The 27,849-nt window shown below is 42.9% G+C and overlaps 1 protein-coding gene and 1 long non-coding RNA gene across 2 annotated transcripts; both read left to right on the top strand.

Annotated features, from left to right (window-relative positions):
• Nucleotides 1–18,407: 18,407 nt before the first annotated feature.
• LOC4352231 (lysine histidine transporter-like 8) lies at nucleotides 18,408–22,557 on the top strand. Its single transcript, XM_015763396.3, has 5 exons — nucleotides 18,408–19,091; nucleotides 20,443–20,576; nucleotides 21,133–21,560; nucleotides 21,663–21,794; nucleotides 21,898–22,557. Exons 1-5 carry the CDS (start codon nucleotides 18,748–18,750, stop codon nucleotides 22,384–22,386), a joined length of 1,527 nt encoding a protein of 508 aa, XP_015618882.1. The 5' UTR covers nucleotides 18,408–18,747; the 3' UTR covers nucleotides 22,387–22,557.
• Nucleotides 22,558–25,992: 3,435 nt separating this feature from the next.
• LOC136354837 (uncharacterized) lies at nucleotides 25,993–27,576 on the top strand. The gene is made up of 2 exons (XR_010738681.1): nucleotides 25,993–26,423; nucleotides 27,324–27,576. It is a non-coding gene; the product is annotated as an uncharacterized lncRNA (long non-coding RNA).
• The last annotated feature ends 273 nt before the right edge of the window (nucleotides 27,577–27,849 follow it).

Here is a 27,849-nt window from a genome sequence, read left to right as displayed (position 1 = left end):
GAGGTATTATTTTGTACCTTATTCGACGTATTAGTACTCGGATAATTTATATAGGCCTATCGCAGTCTAGGTCGTAGAAACATTATATGGACTTAAACAAGGAGAATTATGTAACATGAAGAAATAGTAGTACAATTTGAACATGATACAACTATTTACATTGCGGTTACATAGATGATATTAGATTCGAACTAGGAGGGAGGTAGTGCAATAGTTGAACACAACGACGATGTAATAATGGGACAAGGAAGCATGACAGTAGAAATTTCAATATGCTAAGTTGTCCGATAATAGCTAACCCCTACGTGAGGATCCCTCTCCTCTCTCAAACCGCGCTTTAGTAACCCTGTATTGCTCTGGTAGTTCAAGCTGCACAACACGGCTAGGTGGAGTTAGAACCCTTCTGGTGTCTATCCATTCTCTGTATTGACATCTCCTTGGTGGTTCCTGGGAGGAAAGAATAGATGTAAAGCAAGCAAAGTTAGTAAATGTTGTGAGAAAATAAGGAATCATGTAATCAAAATATTCTTACCATGAAATCGTCGTCAAGAATATTTGGACAAACAAAGAACCTTCGACCCAATGTTGTAAGATTTATGGAACGAAGAACCTGACAACGATCACCACACCTGCATCTTGGACGGGCTTCCCATGGAGGGAGTGCCGTAATTAGCACCCGCCAGTCGCTCTGTTGTTCACGACATTGTCGTTCATAAGCCGCTTTTCTCTGTAAGTATTGCTCAGTACTTTCGGATGCGAAATACCAGCGACCTTCTTGTAAACAAGTGGTTAGGTCGAGAACGGGATTTTCTGTATCGACCCACTCGATGTATGCGCAAGCCGTAGTGCGGGTCTGCCGAATAGAGTAGTGTTACGAAGAATAAAGCGATTGCCCATACGGAATGAATAAGCATATGCAGATAATAAAATACCTCACGATCATAGTTAGGGCACCTAAAAAAGCGCCTTCCTCGAATATCAGGATTCCTCGAAGTCATTAGTTGGCATCGATCACCGCATAGGCAGAGAGGACGCTGGCACCAAGGTGGTAGTAGGTATACACAAGGATCGCTACGCCAGTTTGGATCCTCAACACCCCGGCGTCTAGCCATTGACGAAAGCCGGTCGGATTTGTAATGAAGCAAGTGGGGAAGAGAGTACTGAATGTGACTGAGTTCTGAAAGATTGTGAGGGCTCACTCATTAAGGCGACTTATATAGGCGCAAAAAATCGAGTGATACCCCTGACATGTGAACGTGGTGGGGTATGGTGGGTATGCCTGATTGGCGCCGAAAGATACATGCATGATCAGTGCCGAAAGTTACATTGGTCGTATGCGCCAAATGGCGGGCAAATACTCGTATCACACGCAAATAAAGGAGGCTGCATCGGTGCGGCAGAAAGTAGTCATGCATGCGCCGAAAGGTATTGTGCATGCGCCAAAAGGTATCGTGCACATATAACAACAACGTAGTCATTACACAAGCATACAGTACTGGAAAGTGAAGCAAGTAAACAAAAAGAAGACTGCTCTACTGGCCCTGCCCCGCGCCGCGACCACGCTTGGTCCTCCGGGCCTGTGCTCGCACGTGGTCCTGGGAGAAGGTGAAACGATCCGGTGGCACAGCACGGGTAGCACGAGTGTCCCGCGGAGGAGTGGCCTGCGCCTGGTCCTGCGTCTGCACCGGCGGTGCGCCTCCCAGCTGTGAGGGGCCGATGACGTCCTCTGTCGAGCCTGAAGCGAAGTCGAAGTCAGTGATGTCGAAGAGCACGGTGGAAGACAGGAAGGGGTCCGACGAGGTCCCAGCATGGTCCAGTGGTGGACCCTGACTCGACGTGCCGGCTGCCTGTGACGCTGACCCTGCAGCCTGGGAGAAGTGGGTGGCCTGCGTCATAGCGAAGTGGGCGAAACCTACACATCGACAACGGGACCCTTGTAAGCTAAGACATAAAATGTATGTAAATTGATTATGGAAGTAATGTTGTTTTTTTAAGTACCTGTGGGGGGCACAACAGAAGGCCTAGCCGAGGAAGGCGGGGTGCTGAACGGTGCACGAAACCCTGAAGCAATAAGCAAGTAAAACGGCTCACTTATATGTGCGAGGCATGTATAGAAGTAGTAATAAAAATAGTTACCGCCGTGCGGAGGGGGAGTCGGCCTAGGAACGTGCGCAGCTGGACGGGGACCAGTCGGTACGGGTGGCCGCTGTACAGCTGCGTCTGCCCGAGCAACGTCGTCTGCACGACAGGTGAGCACTCGGAGAATCGAGCGCATCGACTCCACCATCCGCGTGTACGTCGTCAGGTGCTCCTCTACGGGTACCGGAATCCCCGCGTCTAAACGTTGGATCGTCGTTGAACCGTCAACGACGACCCGGTTGATGTCGTCGACCTGCATGGTTAATTTGTTCGTAAATATTCGTAAAATTTGACGAAGAGAAAGACATGAAAACATAAAGGAATGGTGCGATGCAGGGTACTCACAACACGAGCGAAGTCCTGGTCGCGGTGCCTGGCGTAGAGGTCTCTAGTGCTCGCAACGTGGGGCTGCTGCTCCAAGGGAGCGAAGGTGACCCTAGTACGGGTGCGTGGCTGGTACCAGCGTAGGTAGGCCTGGTACGACTCCTCAGTGTGTGGCTCTCCCTCGTGGTCCACGACCTCCTCGGTTGCGAGCAACCAGTCCTCAACAAAAGTCGCCAACTTGGCGGGCCAGTCGCCAGCTGAGTGCTGACCCTTGCGCGAGTACCTGCGAATTAATGTGTAATATTAGTGTGAAACGACAGATGTTACAAATTATTGTGAACAGGCAGATTTTAATGCAACAACGGAAAGCGTAGAGCAAGATCTTACCGGTGAACAGCAGCTGGGACGGTGGTCGGAAACGGTACTGGAAAGGGCTGACGGAAGCCGAACAACCGCATCACGCGGAAAGGGGCGTGAGGCTCAACGCAGATGTCGAAGACCATCGGAACCGTAGTCATCCAGTACGCCTGGTCCCTGGTGCAGAGTGTGGACAGACCCAACGGCGCACGAGCCTGGGTAGCCGCGGCACTGTAGGGCTCCCACACGACGTCAGTCGTCAGAAGGCGGTCGAACTCCATAACAAACTCAGGATACGACCGCCTAACCTGGACGTGAGCCCATCGGCGCTGCAATACGAGACGATCGATGTGATGTACAATGAACTTAGCAATTAACTTAACAATACGATAAGATCGATGCAACGTACCTGACGACGGCACCACAGAGTACCCATCGTAGGGTAGTCGACCTCTGGTCGCTCCTCGTACAGTGACTCCTCGTACGCGTGCTGGTCCACCTCAGGGCGGCCGATCGCAATCCTCTCAGTTGCCCAGATAGAAAGAAAGAGAGGGCACCCACCAAAGGTCGCGCTGGGATCCGTCTTCGTGCAAGACTCACAAAGTGCACGGTACAGAGCCGCCAACAACGCGGAACCCCAGCTCCACTGAGGCACCTCGCCTACCGCGGCGTCGGCGATGCTCCTGGCGTAGTGCACGAGTCCCTTGTCGACCGCGTGCCCGTGACCGCCACAGAACATCACCCAGCCAAAAAGCCAGAGCAAGTACGCCTCCAAACATCGGCTGTACGAGTACTCGTCGGCCTCCGCCTGTAGCTGCTCAACCTGCAAGCAGTCGATAAAATGTTAGGCACCTTAACTGCGGACTAAATATGTAATACGATTGTCATTTCGGTACAAAAACACTCATGGTGAACTGAAGCAGCCACCTCTTCGTAGGTCCGGTGTTGCGGTGGTGTGCCAACGGCTCGAGCGGGAGGTGCGGTGCGCGCTGTACTAGTGCGAAACGTGCCGTCAGATCGTCCTGCCAGTCCACAGCCGTGGTCACTGGCCCAACTGCGTCTCCCGCGAGCGGTAGCCCCAACAAGTACGATACGTCCTGTAGGGTAGGGGCTACCTCACCGCACGGCAAGTGAAAAGTGTGCGTCTCTGGCCTCCATCGATCGACCAAAGCTGCTACGAGGGACCTGTCCACAGTCCATCATCTGGCCGGGTCCGCGTCGCCGGCCGCAGCCTCCACCAGCCGACACATCGGTAGGAGGCCGGCCTCACGTAGCCTGCAATAACAAATTAATATGTCATTATAAAAAATATTACAGTGCAACTAACTTATAGTAAAACACTGTTCGTACCTCTCGACAAAGGAGTCGTGAACCGTGAGTAGCTCACCGCACGTCCGTGCCCGGAACGTCCCAAGCTGAGCCCCCTGCACTGCAGTAAGGTGAGACCGGTGTCGGTAATCTATCGCTGGGTCCAACAACTGAGGTGTATCCTGACGTGCCATCTCTGAAAAATATAGTGTTTCGAGTTAGAACAATTCAAAAAATAGTACTGTAAAACAAAAGATAACTTGCAAAATTATGAAATAGTAATAAAATCATGAGATTAATTATGTACAACAAGAGTACAGGCTATTTAAATATAGCAAATGTTACTAATGGTACATAACGATGACGTGCAATTTAACATATATGTAGAGTTCAATAATATAACATAACATTACGTGTCGAAGTCCGACATACATCAGCATACATAAAGACGTTAGGCGCCTTAGTCCGACGTTACATGCCGAAGTCTGACATTACACGACGAAACATAAACACATCGATAAGTTCGAAACGAATTACAAGCAAATCCACATGCCGACATAGAACATAAGAACTACACCACGTAGCCAGACGTGGCACGACGACGCCTAGGACGTGGTCGAGTGGAGGTAGTGCCTTCACCCGTAGGGCGAGCTCCATCTGCTGCTGATCCTGATAGTCCTGCCTCTGCCGCACTTGGTTTCTCCTTGTCTTTAGGACAATGCTTGTAGGTGTGCCCATGTTCATCGCATTTGCTGCAACGCTTCACCCTGCCAGCCTCCGACTCGTCCATATCGTTGCGGATGCGACGAGTCCTCCTCCTTCCAGCCTTGCCTCGGAGCTTCGATGGGTCAGGAATATTGAGTACTTCATCGTTAGTCTCTGTGAACTCCCCAGCTATGCCGAACCCATAAATCTCGCCGCTCCATGTATGATATATTGCTTGCTTATTGAAGTACTGTGACACATATACTGTATGTGGTATGCCACACTCCACTGCGGCAGCAATGACATGGGTGCATGGCCTGTGGAGCAGCTTCGGCTTTGCACAAGAGCAATGACATGTGCCGTCGTCTTTGAGAACACACTCCTGCTTCACTCTCTTGCGGTAGATACCCCTGCCTGCCTTATCTTGACATAGTATCTCAAACCTGTGCTGTTGGGTACCTTGCACTAGAGCTCGATGTTTCATGGCCTTTTTACGCAACTCCTCTAGCTTTTTCTGCATGAAAGCTCCAAACAAAATGCTGTTGTTCGGCATAGAGGGAAGAACTGCCTGGAACCGATCCCTAAAATACCTGCATGTCCCATGTAAAATGAACTCCACTATGCCAACTAGTGGCAGTCCACGGACACCGCGCATCACCCAGTTGTAAACTTCTGCCAAATTTGTTGTCATTATTCCATATCTAGCACCACCTGTGTCATACGCCTTGGCCCATTTCTCTTTTGGTTCATGCAGAATCCACTGAGAAAATTTCCGAATCTCTAATCTAGTTCTTCTAACCAATGTTGGACTATCCGTTGGGAGAGGTCCAAGAGCTTGAGGAGGGTCAGCAACGGCGGTCGATGGAGCCGCTGCACGCTGATCACTGCATTTGGCTGTCAACTCATCTAATCTCTTCCAAAACTCATTGAATTTTTTCTCCTGGTTCTGATTGCACAGCCTCTTGAACATGTTCATGAGCTCCTTGTTCTTGAATTGCTTGAAGAAATTAGCTCCCATATGACGCATGCACCACCTACTCTGTACATCTTCCCAAACACCGGGGTATCCTCGTTCCATACTCCCAAACTGCAACTCTCCTATCGCTCGCAGAATGCCAGCGTGCCTATCATGTATCAGGCATACATTTGGCCTCATACCAACAACTTTTGTTTTAACCAATTTCAGGAACCAGTACCAGCTGTCGGTATTCTCACTCTCAACAAAAGCAAATGCTAAGGGCAATACCTGGTTGTTCCCATCTACCCCTATTGCTGTTAGTATCTGGCCCCGATACTTTCCTGTCAAGAATGTCCCATCAATGCAGAGAACAGGACGACAGTTCACGAATGCCATCTTGCATGCATGTAGAGCTAAGAACGCCCTTTGCAGCACACTCTTGCCAGGATGTTCAATTGAGGGGAATTTCTTCACTTCGTAAGAGCTCCCAGGGTTTCTTTCCTCGATAACACCAAGCAGGCGTGGCAAATTGTCATACGAGGCTTCGTAAGTTCCAAATCTCATCTCTATTATTTTCTGTTTGGCCCTCCAGGCCTTGGCATAGCTAATAGTATACTTGTATGTCTCTTCAATGTGTCAGATTATTGACCTTGGTTCATATGTGAGATTATCGATGACATGCACATACATCTCAGATGCAACAAATGCACATGTAATGTTCCTGTGGTATTTCTGAACACCAGGTAGAAAACATGTATGCTTGGTAACAACTGACACTGTCCAATAATCCTTCCATTTCCCCTTATACGCGTGCACTCTCCAGGGACAACCATCTTTTTCCTTAACACACCGAACTTCATATTGCGGCCGGTTCGACTTGGCAACCCAAAACTCTCTATGAAGTGACACTGCAAAATGTTTTACCGCCTCCTTCATATCTTCTGCTCTACTATAAATCGCTCCCTGAATAACCTCATTTTCTTTGTACTCCCATCTCACACTATCCTCTTCAGAGACGATCAGCCCAGAAAAATCCTCACTAGCCCATTCTGCTGGATTAATATCCGTCTCATCATCTGACGAATCACCTTCCTCTACACGCTCGTTGTCAGAATCCTCCCTCTCCATTTCATCCACAATGGCACCGACAGTCTCCCCCTCGTCAGCCACTCCACCTGGTTGAATGCCCACTGGAGCTACTACACCCCCATCCTCTCGTGCGTTGACCTCCTCCACAGAAGTCTCGTTTACTTCAGCACTTGGTCCCTCGCCATCATCCATGTTCGTCTGCACACCTGGATCCTTCGGGTGAACAAACGGAACCAAAGCTAGAGGCCACCCACGTTGCAATGTATTTTCCAAATACCATCTCCACACTCGAGAGTTTTGAACTGGCATTAGTTCCCAATAAAAACTCTCAGTTGCCCGACTTACTATAACATTGATTGTTATGTCACTTGTCTGTGGATCAACTCTCAAGCCCCTCATTAACCATCCTTTTATAGAAGGTACACTCCTCTCAGCCGGTCTCTCAATTCCCCTTTCTGATACAATAAAATCTGACAGATCTACCCCAGTTGGCCCGTAACGGACGTTTCCTGGTCCATGGTAAACTTGGAATATTTGTTTGTTCGACATATCTGTCAACGAAATAACTAGATCATATTACTCTTTCATGCAATAAACATCTACAACGTAATATCTTCTTGTGTAAGCCAATGCAACGGTAATGTATTAATTCCAAACTAGCAGATCTACGTAGTTATCGATATCTACAATACGCACTTCTAGATTAGTACAACTAAAACCCTAAAAATATAATGCATTTATTCAAACAAATTTTTAAAGAATACACACTATTTAACTCAATAGTCACATATAGGATCTATGAATATTACCTGAAATCGGCGTCTGAATCCGGCAGGGCTTCGCCCCTTCTTCTCTTCTCCTCCCCTCTCTTCTTTTTTTTTTCACTGGAATTGAGGAGAGAAGAATGAGGGCTGGGGGCTGGGCAGCAGGCCTTTTATAGGCAGCGAGGCCTGCCGCCCGGCCAGAGGGCGGCAAGGGGCCGCCTGCAAAATAGCCGGCCCCGACTGGCTTTTTTGCATTCGGGCCTCTTGCCGCCCCACCAGAGGGCGGCAAGGGTTTTCTTGCAAAAAACCCTCCCTCCGTCACCGCCCGTTCCTCCCCCGTTTGCCACGTCAGCTTGCCGCCCCAGAGGTGGGCGGCAGGGGCTATTTCTGCAATTTTTTTGGTCGATAGATTATTTCTGTAAATATTTAAAAATAAAAATCTAAATCCGAAAAAAATTCGGTCTTTGTCCATGAGCAAGAGTATACGGGCCCATTTTGGGCCCAGTTGGGCTTTCAATCATTGGAGGATTAGGCCCAAACCAGCTCTTATCCATTGGGCCCATGGTTACCGTCATCCACCTGGCCTCATCCCATAAAGGGCATGCTTGATTGCGTACTTTATCATGAAAGTCTGGCAAGTGATCGTTCAAGGCTGTAGTTGTTTTGTGTTAGTTCTGTGAGCATTTTATGCTTAATAATCTTATAGACAGATTGCTTTCCTTTTTTTAATAATTGAATATAACATCCCGGCCTTTACTCAAGAGAGCTACAGCCAATAATTACATAGTACTCCCTCCGTTTCACAATGTAAGTCATTCTAACATTTCCCACATTCATATTAATGTTAATGAATCTAGATAGATACAATGTAAGTCATTTTAGCATTCCCCACACTCATATTGATGATAATGAATCTAGATAGATACAATGTAAGTCATTTTAACATTTCCCACACTCATATTGATGTTAATGAATCTAGACATATATATCTATCTAGATTCATTAACATTTCCCACACTCATATTGATGTTAATGAATCTAGACATATATATCTATCTAGATTCATTAACATCAATAAGAATGTGGGAAATGTTAGAATGACTTACATTGTGAAACAGAGGAAATAGCACTCAAATAAGAGTGTAGTTCAACAAATCATTGAAAACGCCCAATGAACAAAATAAGTAACGAAACTAAAATAAGGAGAACACATTATTGAAGTCTATTTGTAAATCTCCATCCATAATTGACAAAAAGTTGTATAATTGTCATCTCAAGTTTGCAACATGCAACTTTTATAAACTCTTTGTCGTCTTCAAACTTTTGTAGTTGCGCCCAGTATCGAAACCAATATGTTGCCCTAAAAATTACCTGCATATAAGAGATGTATGGTGATTTATCAAAAACCAAATCATTCCTGCTCAACCACAGAGTCCAACATATTGCATAAGCTCCTACAAGTACAAACTTGCTCCTTTTCTTGTCCACCCCAAAAGCCAACCATCAAAAATGTGGGTTATGCTACTAGGAAGGTAACCAAAAGAGAATTGAACTGCTCTCCATAAAAACTTTGCATAATGACAATCAATAAAAAGATGTTGGATAGATTTAATTTTCATGCAGAAACAACATCTCAAACAACCATTCCAATTCCGTCTTGCCAAATTATCTTTAGTTAACACGACACCTTTAAGCAAATACCACATAAAGATCTCAATCTTAAGCAGCATCTTGAGCTTCCAAATTATCTTATTTTTCTCAATATAGCCATTATTAATTAAAGCAAGATACATTGACCTTACCGTGAACATACCATTCTGATTAAAGTTCCATTTAAAACAACCAGATGAGTGATTCAATTGGATATGAACAATAGAAGCACACAAATCATGCCAAGAAACAAGATTCTGACCCACTAATGCTCTTCTAAAATACACATTAAGAGGAACAGAATTCATAACACTAGCAATTGAAGAACATTTCCTTCGGACAATGGTATACAAGGAAGGATACTTATCTTTAAAAGGCAAATTAACTAACCATTTATCTTCCCAAAATCTTATTTGTTCCCCATTATTCAGAATCCAAGAACCCATATTCAAGAAAGTCTCCTTAACTTTCATTAGACCGGACCAAAAATGAAATCACCATGTTTCCTATCAACTTGGGTTATAGACTTATTATAAAGATATTTTCTCTTCAACAAGTCTTGCCAAACTCCTTCCTCATTTATTAACTTAAATAACCATTTACTCAACAAGCATTTGTTTTGAATTTCCAGATGCTTTCTTTTTTTTGAAACACATAATAGTACATAAGCATGTGCTCCTATGAGCATTTCAGAATACTAGACCGGTCTAGCCTATCACTGAAAGAATAATTAATTATAAATATGAGCACATGTGCTAAGTCTAAAAATTGAACATACTCCCTCCGTTCTAAAAAAACTCAACCTAGATAGGGATGTGATATCTCCTAATACAACGAATTTGAATTCACTATACTAGAAGGGGTCCTAGATTGTTTTTTTAGGACGGAGGAAGTAGGTCGGTAGGATCAACCATAAGGGACCTTACCATCTAAGCTAACCTCAATTCGCCAGGCAAGCAATTAGACATTCTGACGATATGTACTAACCTCTGTTGTACGAGTAAAGAATTTCCTTCTCACTGATAATATGAGGTTTTCAGATGAGGTGAATCCCACCCAACCAATCAGATCCATGGTGGGACCAATTCGGTTCATAGATCATGTAGTGTCCCAAGACTCTCCTTTCCTTTCCATGCAGTAAGGCCTTGTTTAATTCGCGAAAAGAAAATTTTTAGGTGTCGCATTGGACGTTTGACCGGATATCGAAAGGGGTTTTCAGACATGAATAGAAAAACTAATTTCATAACTCGCCTAGAAACCGCGAGATGAATTTATTAAGCCTAATTAATCCATCATTAGCACATGTGGGTTATTGTAGCACTTATGACTAATCATGGACTAATTAGGCTCAAAAGATTTGTCTCGCGATTTCCATACAAACTGTGCAATTAGTTTTTCATTTTATCTATACTAGAAAAAAAATCCCCGTGCATTGAAATGGGTGAAGTCTATTTTAATCTTATTATTGTCATATGGTTTAGCTAAGATAAAATTCACTGTGGGAGTTCGCTTGGATATATATTTTTTTAGAAAATCATGAGCTGTAGTTAGGAGTCCGATCGTCTCAAGTTAGCATGCAAGTTTTTTTAAACAGATTCCTTATATGATTCCTTCTGTATTACCAAAAGTGAACGATCTTAAAAACCGACTCAAATATTAATATGTATTTCCAAAAGTAAACAAACTTAAAAATTGACTCATACACGAATGACATACTAAAATACCGGCAAAAACATCTTTAATTTTTGTAATAGTAGAGATAGAGAAGAGATATAGATTAAAACCAAAACATAAAATTAAAACCGACTCAAACACGGATGACGAACAGCGGAAACATCTTCAATTTTTATAACCGACTCAAACATGGATGACGGACCGCGGAAACATCTTCAATTTTTATAATAGTAGAGATTTAATGCTCCATGTATGTGTCCAAAGATTCGATGTGACGTTTTTTGGAAAAAAAATTAGGAACTAAACAAGGTCTAAATTTCATATTTGTCGATTGAATATTGCTAAAAAGATACTTTGACCATTAAAATTTAGAAACTACTAGGTACATATCTGGCAATGAATTCAATCAAAATTTAGGACACTACGTCATAAATGTGTATGTCTTGAATGTTACGTGTGCCTCGCGACCACGAGCTTTTTACTTAATTAATCCCTGGTTGATTCAAACGAAAGTTAGGGTGTATTTAGTTCACGTCAAAATTAAAAGTTTGATTGAAATTGAAACGATGTGATGAAAAAGTTGAAAGTTTGTGTGTATAGGAAAGTTTTGATGTGATAGAAAAGTTAGAAGTTTGAAGAAAAAGTTGGGAACTAAACCAGGCCTTACATAAATTTTGGAGAATTTTATTTCTATGGGATTTTTTTCCTAGATGATCCTTTCAATAAAAGCAAGAATGCTCTGTATCGGTCGACAGGGGGAGGTGGGAAAATCGGTCGCTCCCCATCCCCATGCACGCACCCCGCTGGATCCACCCACTTGTCCCTCCCCTTGTTCCACAAAAGATATTTCATCTAGTGTACTTATAATATTTCACATGTATAGATCTAATGTTGCAGTGAATTAAAATATTCTTTTGCAACAAATCACCTGTATATTTTAGAAACCATCTATTATGGGAATTTGTTTTATTTTTTGTTCCACAAAAATGTTTCACCTAGTGTAGTCACAATATTTTACTGTGTATAGATCTACTGTTGCAGTGAACTGAAATACTCCATTGCAACAAAAAAAAATCCACATTTTTGGAACCCCCTATTAAGGAAATTCGTTTTATTTTTTGTTCTACCGAAAAATATTTCACCTAATGTACTTAGGGCATTCCCAACCCAATGACTAGGATGATGTCCATAGCATTAAATAAGTTGCCACCTAGGACAAAAAATGATGTGGCAAGTGAATAAATGAAGAAAGAGAAGGAAACCATGTCTTGCATGAGACATGGTTTCTACACAACATCCAAGACATCATGTGAGATAAGTAGCATTAAATTGAAGTATGGAATAGTGGTGTTTGCATTGGAAGAGTAGTGTCTAGTACTAGTTTCTTAATGATGTGGAGTTTATAGAAACCATGTCTAGTGTTATAGGTTGGGACTGCCCTTATAATATTTCACTATGTATGGATCAAATGTTGCAGTGAACTAAAATATTTTTTCGCTATTTGCTGAAACATTGTTTTTATATAAGGTGAAACAACACCCGATTTAAACGAGTTAAATATTTTCGATCTACTTAGTGAAACAATTCCGATATTCCTAGTGGAACATCGTGCAACATTTAAAAATAATTCAATAACAAGCTAAAAAAAATTCGTCGGAATATATCCATGTATGGTCTTGTTTTGAAGATTTAATTGCAACGAATTTAATAGTGCAATCGGATCATGATTTGGATAAGTAATTTAAGAGAAAATTCAATTTAAAGTAGTTTTGCACGTAAATCGGGCTGACGTCAGCGCCTGATTTTTCTCCAAACCGATCGGGCGCCCGAACCGTAGACTCGTCCGAATAAAAGGAGTCGATAAAATTCCTATGGAATGTACTATGAGGTAGAACCTCATGGAACTTTCCTTTGAGACATTATCTCTCCTCTAACTACTGCTATTGTCGAATGACAACTGCGTCACATTAAAGGACGTGGAAACCCGTTAGGTGTTTGGAATAATAAAGCAATATATTAATTGGTAAAATTTTTTGGGATCCCCCCATTATATGGCCCTAGGGGGCTATTTATAGTCCTAATACAGGCTCATACCCTATAGAGTTTGGTTAGTACAGGGGAATTTACATGGTTCCTCTTATGATAGGGACATTACAATGGGTATAAAACGTCTTATACATTCATGGGCCCTAAGGTGATCTTCTTGGGCCAGCCCATTAGGTGACGAAGGGCCTCCATGGGCCGCCAGGCCTTCTTAGGTCCTTAGCCGAAGGCCTCCTCTACTCCAGATGACGGCTTTATGCTTCGCTTGATGTCCTTCGCCCTTAGTGAGCCTTCGGTCGGTCGCCAAGCTTGGCGGCGAACCTATTGATCTTTATCGTCAGGCTTCGTCCAATGGTTGGTAGCGAACCCCATGGTCTTCGCCCTACGGCTTCGCCCAAAGGACTTAGCCGATGCTTTGATGGATTAGGTAGTTTCGGCAGGTTAACCAAAGGCCCTCATGACATTCCTCCAACAACCGCTTTTCCTGCGGTCCAATAAAACTGTTATATTTGTGTTTTGTAATTCTCTATTTTATACTAGTTGTATTCATGTCAAAATCCTTTGTTTTCTCAATCCTGTAATTCAAGAGGCCCTATTCCACTCCGTATTCCACCACCTGACGTACTGATCCAAATCAATTCCACTCCCTATTCCAGCACCCTTTTCGAGGACGGCATGCTGCGAGGCGTCGGGTAGCGGATATGAGCTAGCAGAGAAGGGTTGTGTTTAGTTACACGCCAAAATTGGAAGTTTGAAGAAATTGGAACGATGTGACGAAAAAGTTGGAAGTTTGTGTGTGTAGGAAAGTTCGATGTGACGGATGAAAAAAAAAGTTGGAATCTAAATAGGGCCAAGAGCAGCAGCTGGCGTCCTAGCTCGTGGCGACCTTCTTGGGGTTCAGCGATTGTGAGAGAGTAGAAGAGAGGATTTATGGTTTGGTTTACTTTATATATGAGTCCAGCTACTGATCAATATAATTGTGCTTTACATTTTACATTTTGAAGTGAGCTATTTTCACATGACTACACATAGGGGTGAAAACGGAGCGGAATCGGATGGATAGTGGTCATACCATATCCTAGACCATATTTTTTAAGCAGATTCGGAGCGGGTGCGGATAGTGTACGGATGCGGAGCGGATTGTTTCAGATGTCAGAAATGGTGTGGAATCGGTTCGGAAATGGATTAAATTTATCGAATGTTATGTTTGTATGCAATCAATATAACACCAAGTTAGCAATGCAAGGAACAATAATACAATAATCAATAAACGACATAAATACATAATATAAAAATACAGCTACACAAGACTAAGAATACATAAAACAGATTAAAAATACATGAGATGAAGAAATCTAGATTAATTGATCAATTAGGCCATTAGATGGACCAACTTATGTTATATGCAGTAGATATAGCGGTTACATGTGTTGATAATTTCCGATTATCAACACATGTAACCATGTCCTTCTTGTGCCCCAAAACAGTTATAAGCATCATCTTTACATCCTCAACTCTAAAATTTTGAAATAATATGGAAATATTTCATGATAAGACAAAATAGTGAACTTATTCTCACAAAAATCTAGAAAGAGTTTATCACATTTTTCAAGTGTTTTTTAATGTATGTCTCCCTCTTCATGTGATTTGTAGTTTTCATGATTTTAATTATAACTAACATTATCCAAATTCTTGTTTTAGATTCATGTGGCAACTGCTTGTAGCAATGACAACTGCAATCTACATTCCTAAATTTCTGCTGTTGGTAGAATTTGCCATAGGATTATAGATTTATGAGGTTTGACCTTCTTAGGCAAAAAAATACATATCATACAACATATACAGATAAACACATGGACATCTTATTGAGGACACTACCACTAGAAGTCTCAACTAGTGATACTTTATTTGCCAAGGTCATAACGTACCTAACGTAACTAATGTATGGCCTCGCACAATGCTCACTTGAGTTAAATCGTTCAGAGTGCCAAACTTGTTTGGGTTGTATACCCTCTGCTCCACATTTTAACTTGTAAACATGTGAGATAAGAGCAACAACATGGTGCAATTTGTGATGTCAGGGATATCCTTTCTTCATATACCTTCCAACGTTGAACCAACTCATTTATCAAGCTACACTTAAAAGGGATGCAAAACCGATCTGTGTTTGAAAGTCTATTATGCATGATGGTCTATTGCTATACATTGATTATAATATTGTTAGTTTATAGTTCAAAACTAGCTTTTAGGGGTCTAATTCCCACTCCGTGTAAAATTGACTGGGGGCCAAAGCCCCCACGCTAATAACTTTTTTTGGAAAATTTTCAATTAAGCAATAAAAAATAGAGAAATAATTAAGGAATACAATCCTTGTCAAATTAGCAAGGATTTTGGTTCGAAATCCTTTCATTTTAGTAGCTTACCCAACTTCTTTCTATTCAATTTTTTTTTCAAAAATGAGATTTACCAAAATTTTCATGACTCTAAGGTCCAATCCAATCTATCTTCCTTTCTTTTCCTTTCCTATACTAAAAAGGATTGAAATTCATCACTCTCTTATAGTTCATTGTTTCCAGTGTGCTAGCTTAGTCCCTCCATTTTTTCTGTTGGTCGATCGATCAACTCGTCTCCGTTGTTATGCGTTGCCCGCTACAACCTCCTTGTCACTATTGTATTCATTCGCTGCCGATTGGCCGGATCAAATAAGTAACACATACTAGTTTTTATTATTTGCAAGTGTGACACCTTTCTAAAATCTAATTTTTTTATATGCCACTAGAGCTTGTAATATTTTACCCTCACTACTACCATTCACTAATATCAACCGATTTTACTCCATACACCCCTTTTGCAAAATCACAAAAAAGTACTCATTTTTCCACCTCAAACCCATGTACAAGTCCTTTTGCCCATGTATCGTGTTGTCTTTTACCTTTAAAACTTTTAGAATTTAGATAATGTTAGTTATAATTAAGATGATAGAATGAACTATAGAATTTAGTTTTAGACGGTAATGTGGTTTTAGTTACTAGCATTTTGTCTCAAAAAATACTTTTCATTATTTTAATTTGAACTAACGTTGTTTAATATTTTATTTAAGATTTATGTGCGATGATGAAAAACACATTATGCATCGTTGGATTTGCACTGGTACTAGGATTTGCCACAGGATTATCTATTGATCTCTCATATTTTTGGGTGCAAGAATGAAATACATATCGAACAACATATACAGAGGAAACTTGAATTATTATATCCTGATCTCTTGTATTTTTAGGGTGCAAGCAAGAAAAATACTTCCAACAATATATATAAATTGTCGGCATGTGGGCCTTGGCAGGCACCAAGCGTCTTGGAGAGATCATCCCACAATTTGTATAGCATACAGCTTTCCTTGTTTTTTGCTTTTTCTTTATCCCTAGGGGTTGTATTTTTCTCCTGCTATATTCGATGAATAAGCACATTCTTGTGCTGGTTCCTTTCAAAAAAAACAATATATATAAATAAAAGTTGGATTTCTTATCAAAGTCAATGCTGAGTAAGGTCTTCAGTTTGTTTTGCTCTTAAAAAGTTAATGTATGGAATTGGAAAGTGTCGAGTAGATACCAATACTACTAGTTATAAGAGATATGTTACCCAAGCAATATGGGGCATCCAGGTGGTACGTATGTGATCAAAATATGGATACCAGTGTTTATTATGACTTTTGTAGCCTTAGATTTAGAATTTCTAGTGAAAATATTCAATTTAGTATTCTACATGAAATGGACATGTTAGCTATACTTGTCAACTAGTCTCAAGTCATTTATAAATGGTTACTGAATAAGGCTGTTGTGTTACTTATCGCTACTAATGTGTTAAGAAAAGTAGTGAAATTATTTACAAGATTTGCCACATCACAACTTAATATAATCACAACCAACAAACCTATACTACGACAATTGCCACTACCAAAGCATTTTGCATGGTAATTTGTGTTACTGCAAGCAGCTATGTGGTTGCGTTTCAGCGGCTGTAATGTGCAGCCGAACACACCCTGAATTCCCTCCTCTATCTCCGCACCCGCCCAATTCCGAGGCCCCCGCTCAAACGTTCCACGGAACGAAAATTTCACCACGCCCCCGTGGGAAAAAAAATACCACCCGTCTGATCCCAACTCCCCAAACCAGTGTTTCACGGTCTTTGCATTGGAAGCATTGCCCCCACCGTGCAGAAACGGGCGTGTACAGCTACAGCAGCAGTATGGAAAATTCCTTGCACCCACCGAGGCTGCCCTGTAGAGGTGGCCAAACGGGCGGCACGGCCCGGCCCGGCACGGGCACGGTTCCGGCACGGCCCGTTTCGGCACGGCCCGTTAGGCACGGCTGATGAAACGGGCCGTGCCGTGCCGGCCCACGTGCCGAGCCGCCGGCCCAAGCACGGCCCGTGGATGGGGCCGTGCCCGTGCCGGCACGGCACGCCCGCGGCCCACGGGCCGTTCGGGGGCACGGCGGCCCGTGAAGGCAGGCCGCCAGCAGTGCACTGTGCACAGTGTTTTTTTTTTTTAAAAAAAAGGAAAGGAAATGTATAAGGAAAAAAAAATTAAAAATGGAAATAAAATGTTTAAAAAAAGTAATGATTTACTAATGTTAAAAAATGAAAAAATGGTATTTAAAAAATGGAAATAAAAGTTTTTTAAAAAAGTAATGATTTGCTAATGTTAAAAAAAAAGAAAAAATGGTATTTTCGCTACAGTAACGGGCCGCCCGGTCCGTGCCGTGCCGCGGGCCGTGCCGTGCCGGCCTGCTACAGGAGCCGTGCCGTGCCGTGCCGGCCCGCGGGCTCGGCCAGCGGCCCAAGCACGGCACGGCTACACGGGCCGTGCCGGCACGGCCCGTTACTGTAGCAGGCCGTGCCGGGCCGTGCCTGCTACAGGAACGGCCGTGCCCCGGGCGGCCCGTTTGGCCCGGCCCATTTGGCCAGCTCTACTGCCCTGCACTGCATGTGTCTATGGGAGCATGTAGGCAGTTGTAAACATATTTTAAAAAGATAAAAGAGAAGAGATAAGAGCAGCGGGCTATATAGATTTATAGCCAGCTGCAGCACAAAGCATTTGTGTATAATAAGTGAGACCAAATATTGATTGTGTAGTATATATTTATAAATAAGTATTGTATGAATTGGCTATTAAGTTGACTACATATGTTTTGAAGCGAGCTTGGATAAAACGCGCTCTCCTTTGGATAAATACATCACCGTACTCCGTAGTACTAGTAGTAGACGACGTGTTCCCACCTGTCCGTACGCCCGAGCGAGAAGAGCGCGAAAAAGTCAACAGTGCCACTCATCACCCGACACACGTGCGCCCGCTCTGACACCCCCTCCCGAAACCCCAAACCCCTTTCCCACTCTCTCTCACACACCACGTCCCATCCCGTCGCGTCGCCGCACATTCACCCCCACACCCTTGCCGCGCCGCCCCGCCTGCCGTGCCGTCCGGCGAACCTACCTAGCCTAGCGCTAGCCTAGCTGAAGCCAGCAAGCAAGTGCAAACAGTGCCCAGGACCACCACCACCGCCATTGCCGCCACCTCTCCCTACAGCTGTTCGACTACGCCATTGTCGTCACTCACTCCACCGTACTACACTCGCCTTCTTCTCTCTCCTCTCCGACACGACAGCGACTTCTCCCTCCCGCCACCTTTTCCCTCCAAGAACCACCCCCCAAGAAAGCCCAGACCAGAGAGACAGTGTGCCGATGGCGATGGCGGTGGAGGGTGCGGGTGCGGGGGTGGTGGTGAGCGAGCCGGAGGTGGTGTCGATACCGCCGACGCCGAGGGGGATGTCGACGCCGGATGGGACGGCGACGCCGCCGCCGGCGGCGGGGAGGGGCGCGGCGACGCCGGCGAGGCGGGTGGTGGAGGGGCTGCGGGGTTACCTGGAGGAGGTGGGACACCTGACGCGGCTGAACCCGCAGGACGCGTGGCTGCCCATCACCGAGTCCCGCAGCGGCAACGCCCGCTACGCCGCCTTCCACACCCTCAACGCCGGCCTCGGCTTCCAGGCCCTCCTCCTCCCCCTCGCCTTCCCCGCCCTCGGATGGTCAGGCACTTTCCCTCTGCTTGCTTCTTCAGTTTCTTCCTCCTCTCTGCTCCTCGCCCTTGCCATTTCCCTTTCTTTCTTTCTTTCTTTCAGTTTCAGATGTGAATTAATGCAGGTTTTCTGACTGTCTAGTTTTTTTTTCTTTTTCACTTCTGCTTTTACTGATTTGGTCTGAGGTTATGGTTTTTGTTGATTTGGTGATCTGAGGATGTAATGTGCATCCTGTGTTACTTCAGATGTTATGCAGTTTCTCTGGAAGTGTTTTCTTTAGTTCTACTTTTACTTCTTTGATCTGAGATTATGGTTCTTCTTGATTTGGTGACTTGAGACTGAAGTGTGCATTCTGTGTTCTTCAGATGCGATGCGGTTTCTCTGAAAAATGTAATTCTTTTACTTTTGGGTTTACTGCTCGAATGTAATTCTTTTACTTCTGGGTTCATCTTGCTCTCGAAATCTGAAGCTGTAATTTTGCATTCTGTGTTCTTGGTAGGAGGTAATTGGATTGGGCGTGGGATATATTTTGATTTTACTGCATCAGTTTGAGCTTGTGATTCTTTGTTGCTTCAGTGATTTGAGACTGTAATATGCATTTTGTTTTCTTGATTGGAAGATGTAACTGGATTGGGTTTGGAAATCACTGAAGATTTCACATATTCTCCATCACTGCAGTGCATATTCTCCGTGTCCATTCAAAAAAAAAATCTACTGAAAGCCTCATCCAAGAACAAGACATTGTTGCTTTAATCATGCTCTGGGTGTGGAGCTACCCCTTTTGCTACACTTTGGACTTTGTTGTCCAGGATTCTTCTTCCTTTTTTAAAAAAAAATCAGATTCTTTAGATGGATATTCAGTCCCAAAAGTTTTAAAGCGGTGGTGAAATTGTATTGTTTATTTGTTTTTCAGATTGTTCCAGCTTGGGATTTCTTACATGGTTAGGAACGAAATGTTTTGATGATAAATATATTTAACAAAAAAAAATTACAACACTTTTTAGCAAATGTAGAGAAAATAACTGAAACTGAGGGGTGAAAATACAGATCTGAAACATCTTTTTTTTTTTTCAGTTTCAAGGATTTATTCCTGAATCTTCAGTTTATATATGAGTTGATTGAGTTCTTTTGTTAGCACGTGCAACGGCCTCCTGTGAAAAAGCATGCTCAGCACTGAAAGAAAAAACTGTACTATGATTCAATACAATCATTTCAAACTGAATTTTTTCGGTGCCAATTTGTGCCTTGCAACTGGACACAGTATCAACTAGTAGTATTGATACTCTGAAGTGCATTGTTTTCAGCTGAACTGTTGTACAGTTTGAAAACACATCCTAACAAATGGTTCTTTGCACTGTAGGAGCTGGGGAATAATATCACTTACTGTTGCTTATTTCTGGCAACTGTACACACTCTGGATTCTTGTCAAGCTCCATGAAGCTGTACCAGGAAGGAGGTACAACAGATATGTGGAGCTTGCACAAGCTGCATTTGGTGAGACATGTTCTCTAGTCTTTAACTATTTTGCATGTCCATTACAATTAGCTTTCTATTCCAAGCTGGATATCTCTGACATGATTTCTGCTAATAGTAGCACTGAGTTATGAGTAATGCAATGTATATAATCATGGCCTTAACAAGATCTGTGTCAGAAAGATAGAGAGAATCTCCTAACAGTATAATGTGCTCTTCCAATAGGAGATTTTTGTGTTTTTTGGTGGGACAGTGGCTAGTCAAATGTACTAACACCCTCATGATTGGGTCACATCTGGATAGCTTGAACTGTCTCCATTGATGGATAATAGATCACCCTCATGTTACAGTAATGCAAAATGTGGAATCTTTTTTGCTACCACCATTAATTACTATGTCATCATTTTAATCAAACTGTTGCATTTGACAGCTCAAGTAATTATTGCCTCTGGTTACACCAAACTCAGAACATGCAATGTTGCTAAGATTCTCTCTGCCGATCTGATCCATTTGACTGGTGAAATGCAAAATCAGCAAGAATGTCTGATTGCTCTTGTTTTTTTTTTCATTCGTTCAGGAGAAAAACTGGGAATGTGGCTATCTCTTTTCCCAACTATTTATCTGTCGGCAGGCAGTGCAACTGCGTTGATCCTTGTTGGAGGGGAGACCATGAAGCTCTTTTACCAAATAGTTTGCGGCCCAATCTGTTCACCGAGTCCGATTTCGACGATCGAATGGTACTTGGTGTTCACATCCTTGGCCATAGTCCTTTCCCAGCTTCCGAATCTCAACTCGATAGCCGGCGTTTCACTCATCGGTGGCACCACCGCAATAACATACTGTACCATGTCCTGGGTTCTCTCGGTCAGCCAACCGCAGCCTCCAACAGTCTCTTATGAACCACAAGCATACACTTCTCTTGGTTCATCTTTGTTCTCCACCTTGAATGCTCTTGGAATAATAGCATTTGCATTCAGGGGGCACAATCTTGCACTTGAAATACAGGTTTGTCCTCAAGAAACCAATTCACAAGAGACTTTTTGTACTCTACAGTTACCATTTGGTGGTTCAGTGTTTGAATGAGCTGGAATCTGTAATTTTTTTCAGGCGACAATGCCGTCGACTTTCAAACATCCAGCACATGTCCCGATGTGGCGCGGGGCCAAAGTCGCATATGCCCTGATTGCAATGTGCCTCTTCCCTGTCGCGATCGGAGGTTACTGGGCCTATGGAAACATGGCAAGTACTACTTGATCATTAGACCCAATTGTTGCTGCACTTAACACTCTTAAGTCCTAACAGTCCTTGGAACATTCTCCCTGTTGTTTTCCAATGCCTGCAGGTGCCACAGGGAGGGATGCTGACGGCGCTCTACGCCTTCCACAGCCACGACATCCCCCGGGGCCTCCTTGCTGCGACGTTCCTCCTTGTCGTGTTCAACTGCCTGAGCAGCTTCCAGATATACTCCATGCCGGTTTTCGACAGCTTTGAGGCTGCCTACACGGGCCGGACCAACCGGCCTTGCTCGGTCTGGGTGAGATCAGGCTTCAGGGTGTTCTACGGCTTCCTCTCGCTGTTCATCAGCGTCGCGCTGCCGTTCCTCTCCAGCCTCGCCGGCCTGCTTGGGGGGCTGACATTGCCGGTCACCTTCGCCTACCCGTGCTTCATGTGGATCTGCATCAAGAAGCCTGAGAGGTTCAGCTCAGGATGGTACCTGAACTGGGGGCTTGGGCTGCTTGGCACTGCATTCAGCCTGGCTCTCTGTGTGGGTGGTGTCTGGAGCATCATCAGCAGTGGGATGAAGTTCAAGTTCTTCAAGCCCCCAAGCTAGATTGACCAGCAATTTCCAGTATCAAACTTGCAAAATCAGTACAAATTCTGGTGTGTTTGTGATATTTTCAGACAATGGAAAAGCATATCCCAGCTGGCCTCCGCATTGTGGGTGTGCTTGTCATATGGTTATATGAATGATATATGATGATGATATATATGGTTTATCTTACATGCCTTGGCAAGAACAGAATTATGTATTTTCTATTTTGAACACAAGAAAAACAACAATGGAATTTCACCGAAACAATTATAAATGATCCAAGATTCTTTGCACGATTCCTAGCAAGAATCAAGTTATCACTACTAAGGCTCTAGGACAATTCAAATGGTTTTGGGCTGATTATTAACTCTTTTATGCTCTGCTTAGCTACTAAGAACCAGTTAGGAACATAATAATTTCATTGGAGTGTTTTTTTTTTGAAATGTTTTCTCAAAAGACAATGGGCACTATCTAGCAGGAACTTATTTAATCAGAGTCAATGTTGCGATCAAATGAAATTATTGCATCCAAAATAGGGGTAATAATATCAATTTTACCATTTTTAGTTTTTTTTAACCAGACAAAAAAGATACGGTAACGTCACGAAAATAAATTATCAAGATGACTATGATAAAATAGCTTCGGATAGCATGAGGCAGCACCAATGTTTTGTTCCAAAATATAGCAACTTTAAGCTCTCAGGATTTGTTCCAAAATATAACAACTTCTCCACCAACATTCTCTTCTCAACCAATCACAACTCTCTACCATTTACTTTTCCCACATACCTCCACTACTTATCCAGTCACAGCCCTCCACCATTTACTTCTACCTATTTTTTTAATAACCATGTCCAACTCTAAAACTTCTTATATTCTAGGACGAAGGGAGTATAATTTTGCATGCCATTGACAAATATGAGTATTGTGACATTTAAAGCCTATCTTTGTATGGTAAGGCTGAGGTTAAGAGCATCTGAGTTGGTGACATACGGAATTTTACTTTCTTTTTATTCTCGTGTGCCTACTTATCTATTGGACAGGAGCACAAATACTAACAGTTGAATTTTTTTTTTGTTATTATACCAGAACTACACATCCACCCTAACTGTTCACTCTAAGGTCATTGACGGCCAGCCAGGAACACTAGTGATTGAGTCATTTGTGGTGGACATTCCACAGGGGAACTCCAAAGATGACATACGCTATTTTGTCGAGAACTTGCTCAGGTGTAACCTAAGGACCCTCGCTGATGTGACTGAGAGCCATGCCGAACTTTGATAGACTTTGCCTTCTTTTTTTTAGGGGAATCTCATTTTCCTTCTTTGCTTATGGTCAGAATAGTCGGGATTTCAAATTGGTAGAACTTGTTAAAACTCTAAGAAATAATGGAGCTCCTTGATCAGCACTAACTACTAAAGCTTCTTCCAAAGAAATTAATTACCAGTGCAATCATAGCGCTCACTTCAGTTTACTACATATACATATGCAACTTTCTGGTTTAGTGTGCTCTAGTGTTTGAAAAATGCTGAACTGAAATAAAATAAAAATATTCCGAAGGATTGTTCTCGGACTTCATGTGCAATCAAGTGTGTTATTCTTGGGTATTCAACTAATGTTTCCATATATGCATGTCCCTCTTATCATCATGTTCCCTAACTTATTTGAGTTCAACATAAACACTTATTTAATTTAACATTATCTTAACTACAACACCATATGCCCAAATGCAACATGTACATTGTATTGACTAGAAAGGCTAATTTGTATTTAGAAAAAAAAACAAATCATGATATAAGCTTTCAAGAAAAAAAACCAATCAACTTGACAATTATGAGCATGATGTACCTAGTATAGACATCTCCGCCCTTTGGATGCTGAAGAGGGCACTCCTCAGCCACCATGCATGTCCTATCTCTACCTCTTAATCGAAGACCCAACATGCAAGGTGTCGTCCACCAAGTTGGGCATCCATCCAGTGGCCCCTGCCTCCCCACCGTTGGATCTAAAGGTCTAGGGATAAGGGACATTACACGTGGGCCTTAGAGCCATCGGCATCACACGCAATAGGTTAACCTTAGAGCTTCCGTTGCTGCCAAAGGGCCTCGGAGACCATGTCACGTGATGCTACAATATGAGAGCTTACCTTCCTTCCAATTTGGGCTGCCTGAGCTTGGGGGGATAACGGATCTGGCTACTCCCAAGCTCATAACAGCTAGATCTGGCCACCTCAGATCTCATGCTGGCTGGATGTGGCATTTCCTATGGTCGGGTTGAATGGAAGGGAGGAAGGTGGCAAAAATACAGAACTAGTGGCATGGTCGGGTGAAGGGAGAATGAGCAGGTGGTACGTCATCCAGAGAAGAGGAGGGAGGGCTAGAGGGGGATGAATGGAGATATAGGGGGTATGAAGGGGACCTCACGTGGACAATGAACTTAGTGTGGGATCGAGGAATCTAATTCAGCTTTTTTTTGGCTGATTTCACTAAAAACTGGTAATGTTGTTTCAAACATGATATATGGTTTTTAACATAAACCGGTTCTTTGAAAACAATGATTGGAGGGGGGGTGTTGATTGATGTTTTAGTGCTAATGGTTCCTTCTGCCACGTCTTCATAATTTGATTCATGTATGTTATGATCTCTTCCATATGATCTTTATTAGCAATCTCTGTGGCTTTTTGTGTGCAGTACTCATCACTTCCTTGCTGATCACTTGGTCCTTCCATCCTTATCCTCTCTTACCTTTAATTTCTTGTCAAAAATAGCTTAGCTTTTTGTTAAATCGTTCCCAAATGTGTAAAACCATGTTTCATTTGTTTGATGAAATTGTGTTTATTAAGATGCATACATGCATAGAAAAATTCTGAACAAGAATTACCTTAATTACTTGATCATTGGAATGTCCTAACGTCCAACATAGGATGAAAATGATATACTACATGTGGTTTAAATTACATGGCATCTGGTAGCACCAAGAGGAAATGCTTGTATGTACTTCATGCATCATTTGCCATATGTTTATGCCAACAATTAATGTATTTCACATTTTTAGCTTTGAACTGATATTCTATATACACCTACTTTGAAAGTGTGATGAACACATTTTTTTATATTTTTTATTAATAATTCTCTACAATATTGGTTGGCATAACTTATTTGAGTTGATAACATTTTGGAGCAGCCTGGGTGTGTTTTGGTAAAAGTAGGACTCTAGCTCTCAGATTCTCATCTCAAGGAGTTAAATACCCTGATCAGATTTTTAAAAATGGTGTGGTGTAGTAGAGGTTTTTTTTTTTTGGGGGGGGGGGGGGGGGGGGGGGGGCTGCTCCGTGATACAGAAAAAAAAATCAAAGACTTTTCTCATAGCTACTTGTATATACCAGCCAACTATGGAAAACAGAAAAAAAAAAGAGTAGCATGGTCACTTTTTAGTTTTTATCCACTCCTGGTCTCAAAATTTTTGGAACTAATATTTAACAAAATGTTTTCCTATAGGGACAGTCTAATTCCCACTTCCTGAAAAAAAAGGTCAATTTTTTGTACATCCAGGATTGTCTTGAGATTTGTTCATGAACAGTTAATCTTATCTTCTCCTCTCGTTTTCCCATCCCAAGCACGACCGCACTAATGGGCGCTCACGGGCGCCATCCTCCCCTAGCCCGACTGAGCCGCCGCCGCCGCCTTGATCTGAACAGTTGGCTGAAGGCCATCAATAGTGCCAGCACGTTCCGACCAACTAACCGCCTCCTGCTGCCCCCCTCCCTCTCTTTCCTCCTCCCAAATCCGGCGGCTGCACCATTCCCCTGTGCTGGTGTCTTCACCAGCTCGCACCGCCATCAATCACCATCTCCATACCCTCCCCCCTCCCACCGGAACCCACGCCCCCGCTGCCAACTATCACCCTCCGTCTAAGCCCCGGGGAATAACAACCCCCCCCCCCACCCCCCCCCCCCAACCCACCCAGACTCCCACCCCCAACCTGAACTCTAACCTCACCACTACCACAGCACCATTGCCAGAGAAGAGGACCTCGTCATCGCTGTTGCCACCACCGGTGAGTTCCTCCCCTCCTCCCTCCTCAATCCCAGTGTTAGGTTGAAGGTGACTGAAATTCCTAGCAATTTTTTTAGGGAATTCCTAGCAATTTTAAGTCACCTAAAAACTAGTAATTCCCTTTCCTATGTAAAAGGATCCGCTATATATTTAATCAAATGTTTTGCTATATAAGGATTGAGTATATGCATTCGTGGATCTTTTGTTGAGCCATATTTGGATCTGTAAAAGTTAGAGCCCTAAATGCACCCCTTAAATACATTTTTCTTTTGAAAAGAATTGGTACAGAAAATATTTCTGCAATTAATAGGCGTTTACCCTTTTAAGACCCTCGGAAATTGGCTACTTACACAGATATAAAAATTTGAACATTTTCCGCTGTGCTTGGTTTGTTGCTGACTTGTGCGTGTCATCACTAGCTAGTACAGAGCAAAATAAACGTTGAGGCATGTGACAACCAAATTTGACACAAGGACAAAGTCATAGTAAGTTTGGCCAGATTTGGAATAAACCGGAGTTTTCACATGGGGACCGGTCAGACCACCACTGTATGGTCGGTTGGACCAAATGGTGAACTGCGGTCAAACCGCCATTGCGGGGCTGGTTGGACCGACAGCCTCGAGTCCGAGTCCAATTAAGGTTATTCTCGTGGTTCCTTGCTTGGTTCCAAGGTTTCTTATATCCTAAGTCTAATAGGCATGGAGAAGGTCTATGGAGGCAAGAAAAACTCATTTATAAGGACGATGGCAGATTCAATTCTAGACCAACCCCTATATAATTAAATCGTTCTTTTACCTTTACTTTTTAGCCATGTTTTCTACTTTACCCTTTATCATCTATCTTTATCAATTTGCATCGTAAATCATCCATCTTCACTGTGAGAATGTGATATCCTTTGTAGGTTTGTCCTGTAAAACTTCCGATTCATCCATGAGACGGGTGGTTATCTCCTTATTGATCTAAATCGGCCTAGAGAATGGTTTTGATCCCTCAATTGGCTCTGCTAACCAATTTAATATCTGAAACCCATCTTGGTTTAGAGTTTTCTAATCAAGGTGGTTGGCGACTCCGTTAACACTAAATGTATGTTCCTATTCTTGAATGATGAAATTTTAGCCGATATAATGTCAAAGTAATATTATTATCTAATGATATATCTTGTCATGCACTCACACTAGATGACAACCACTCTTTTATATTTTTAATTTTTAAAAATTTTGAGCTGGCTCCAGTTGAAAAACTAGTAAACTACTAGTCAAATTCAAAAAAAATAGAAAAGGTAAACCAATCTGTTAACAATGAAATTTGGTAAGCCCCTAAGAGAATAATCATGTCGCCAATAGTCAGATTCCTTCTATATTCGGTTAAGGAAATTAATCTATTAAAGGAAACTAATCCAGATGTGACCGAGTTCAAGGAGAATGCGG

The sequence above is a fragment of the Oryza sativa genome, chromosome 12 (genome assembly GCF_034140825.1).
Source record: "Oryza sativa Japonica Group chromosome 12, ASM3414082v1".
Taxonomy (NCBI): domain Eukaryota; kingdom Viridiplantae; phylum Streptophyta; class Magnoliopsida; order Poales; family Poaceae; genus Oryza; species Oryza sativa.
The sequence above is the reverse complement of the archived record's forward strand: the minus strand, read 5'-3'. Positions and strand labels throughout refer to the sequence as shown.

What these genes read in the sequence shown, in the direction of transcription:
- LOC4352231 (XM_015763396.3), top strand. Translation starts at nt 18,748, where the DNA reads ATGGCGATGGCGGTGGAGGGTGCGGGTGCGGGGGTGGTGGTGAGCGAG. An exon ending in GCTTGCACAAGCTGCATTTG is followed by an intron (nt 20,577 to 21,132) that starts GTGAGACATGTT and finishes TCATTCGTTCAG; the next exon opens with GAGAAAAACTGGGAATGTGG. An exon ending in ATCTTGCACTTGAAATACAG is followed by an intron (nt 21,561 to 21,662) that starts GTTTGTCCTCAA and finishes AATTTTTTTCAG; the next exon opens with GCGACAATGCCGTCGACTTT.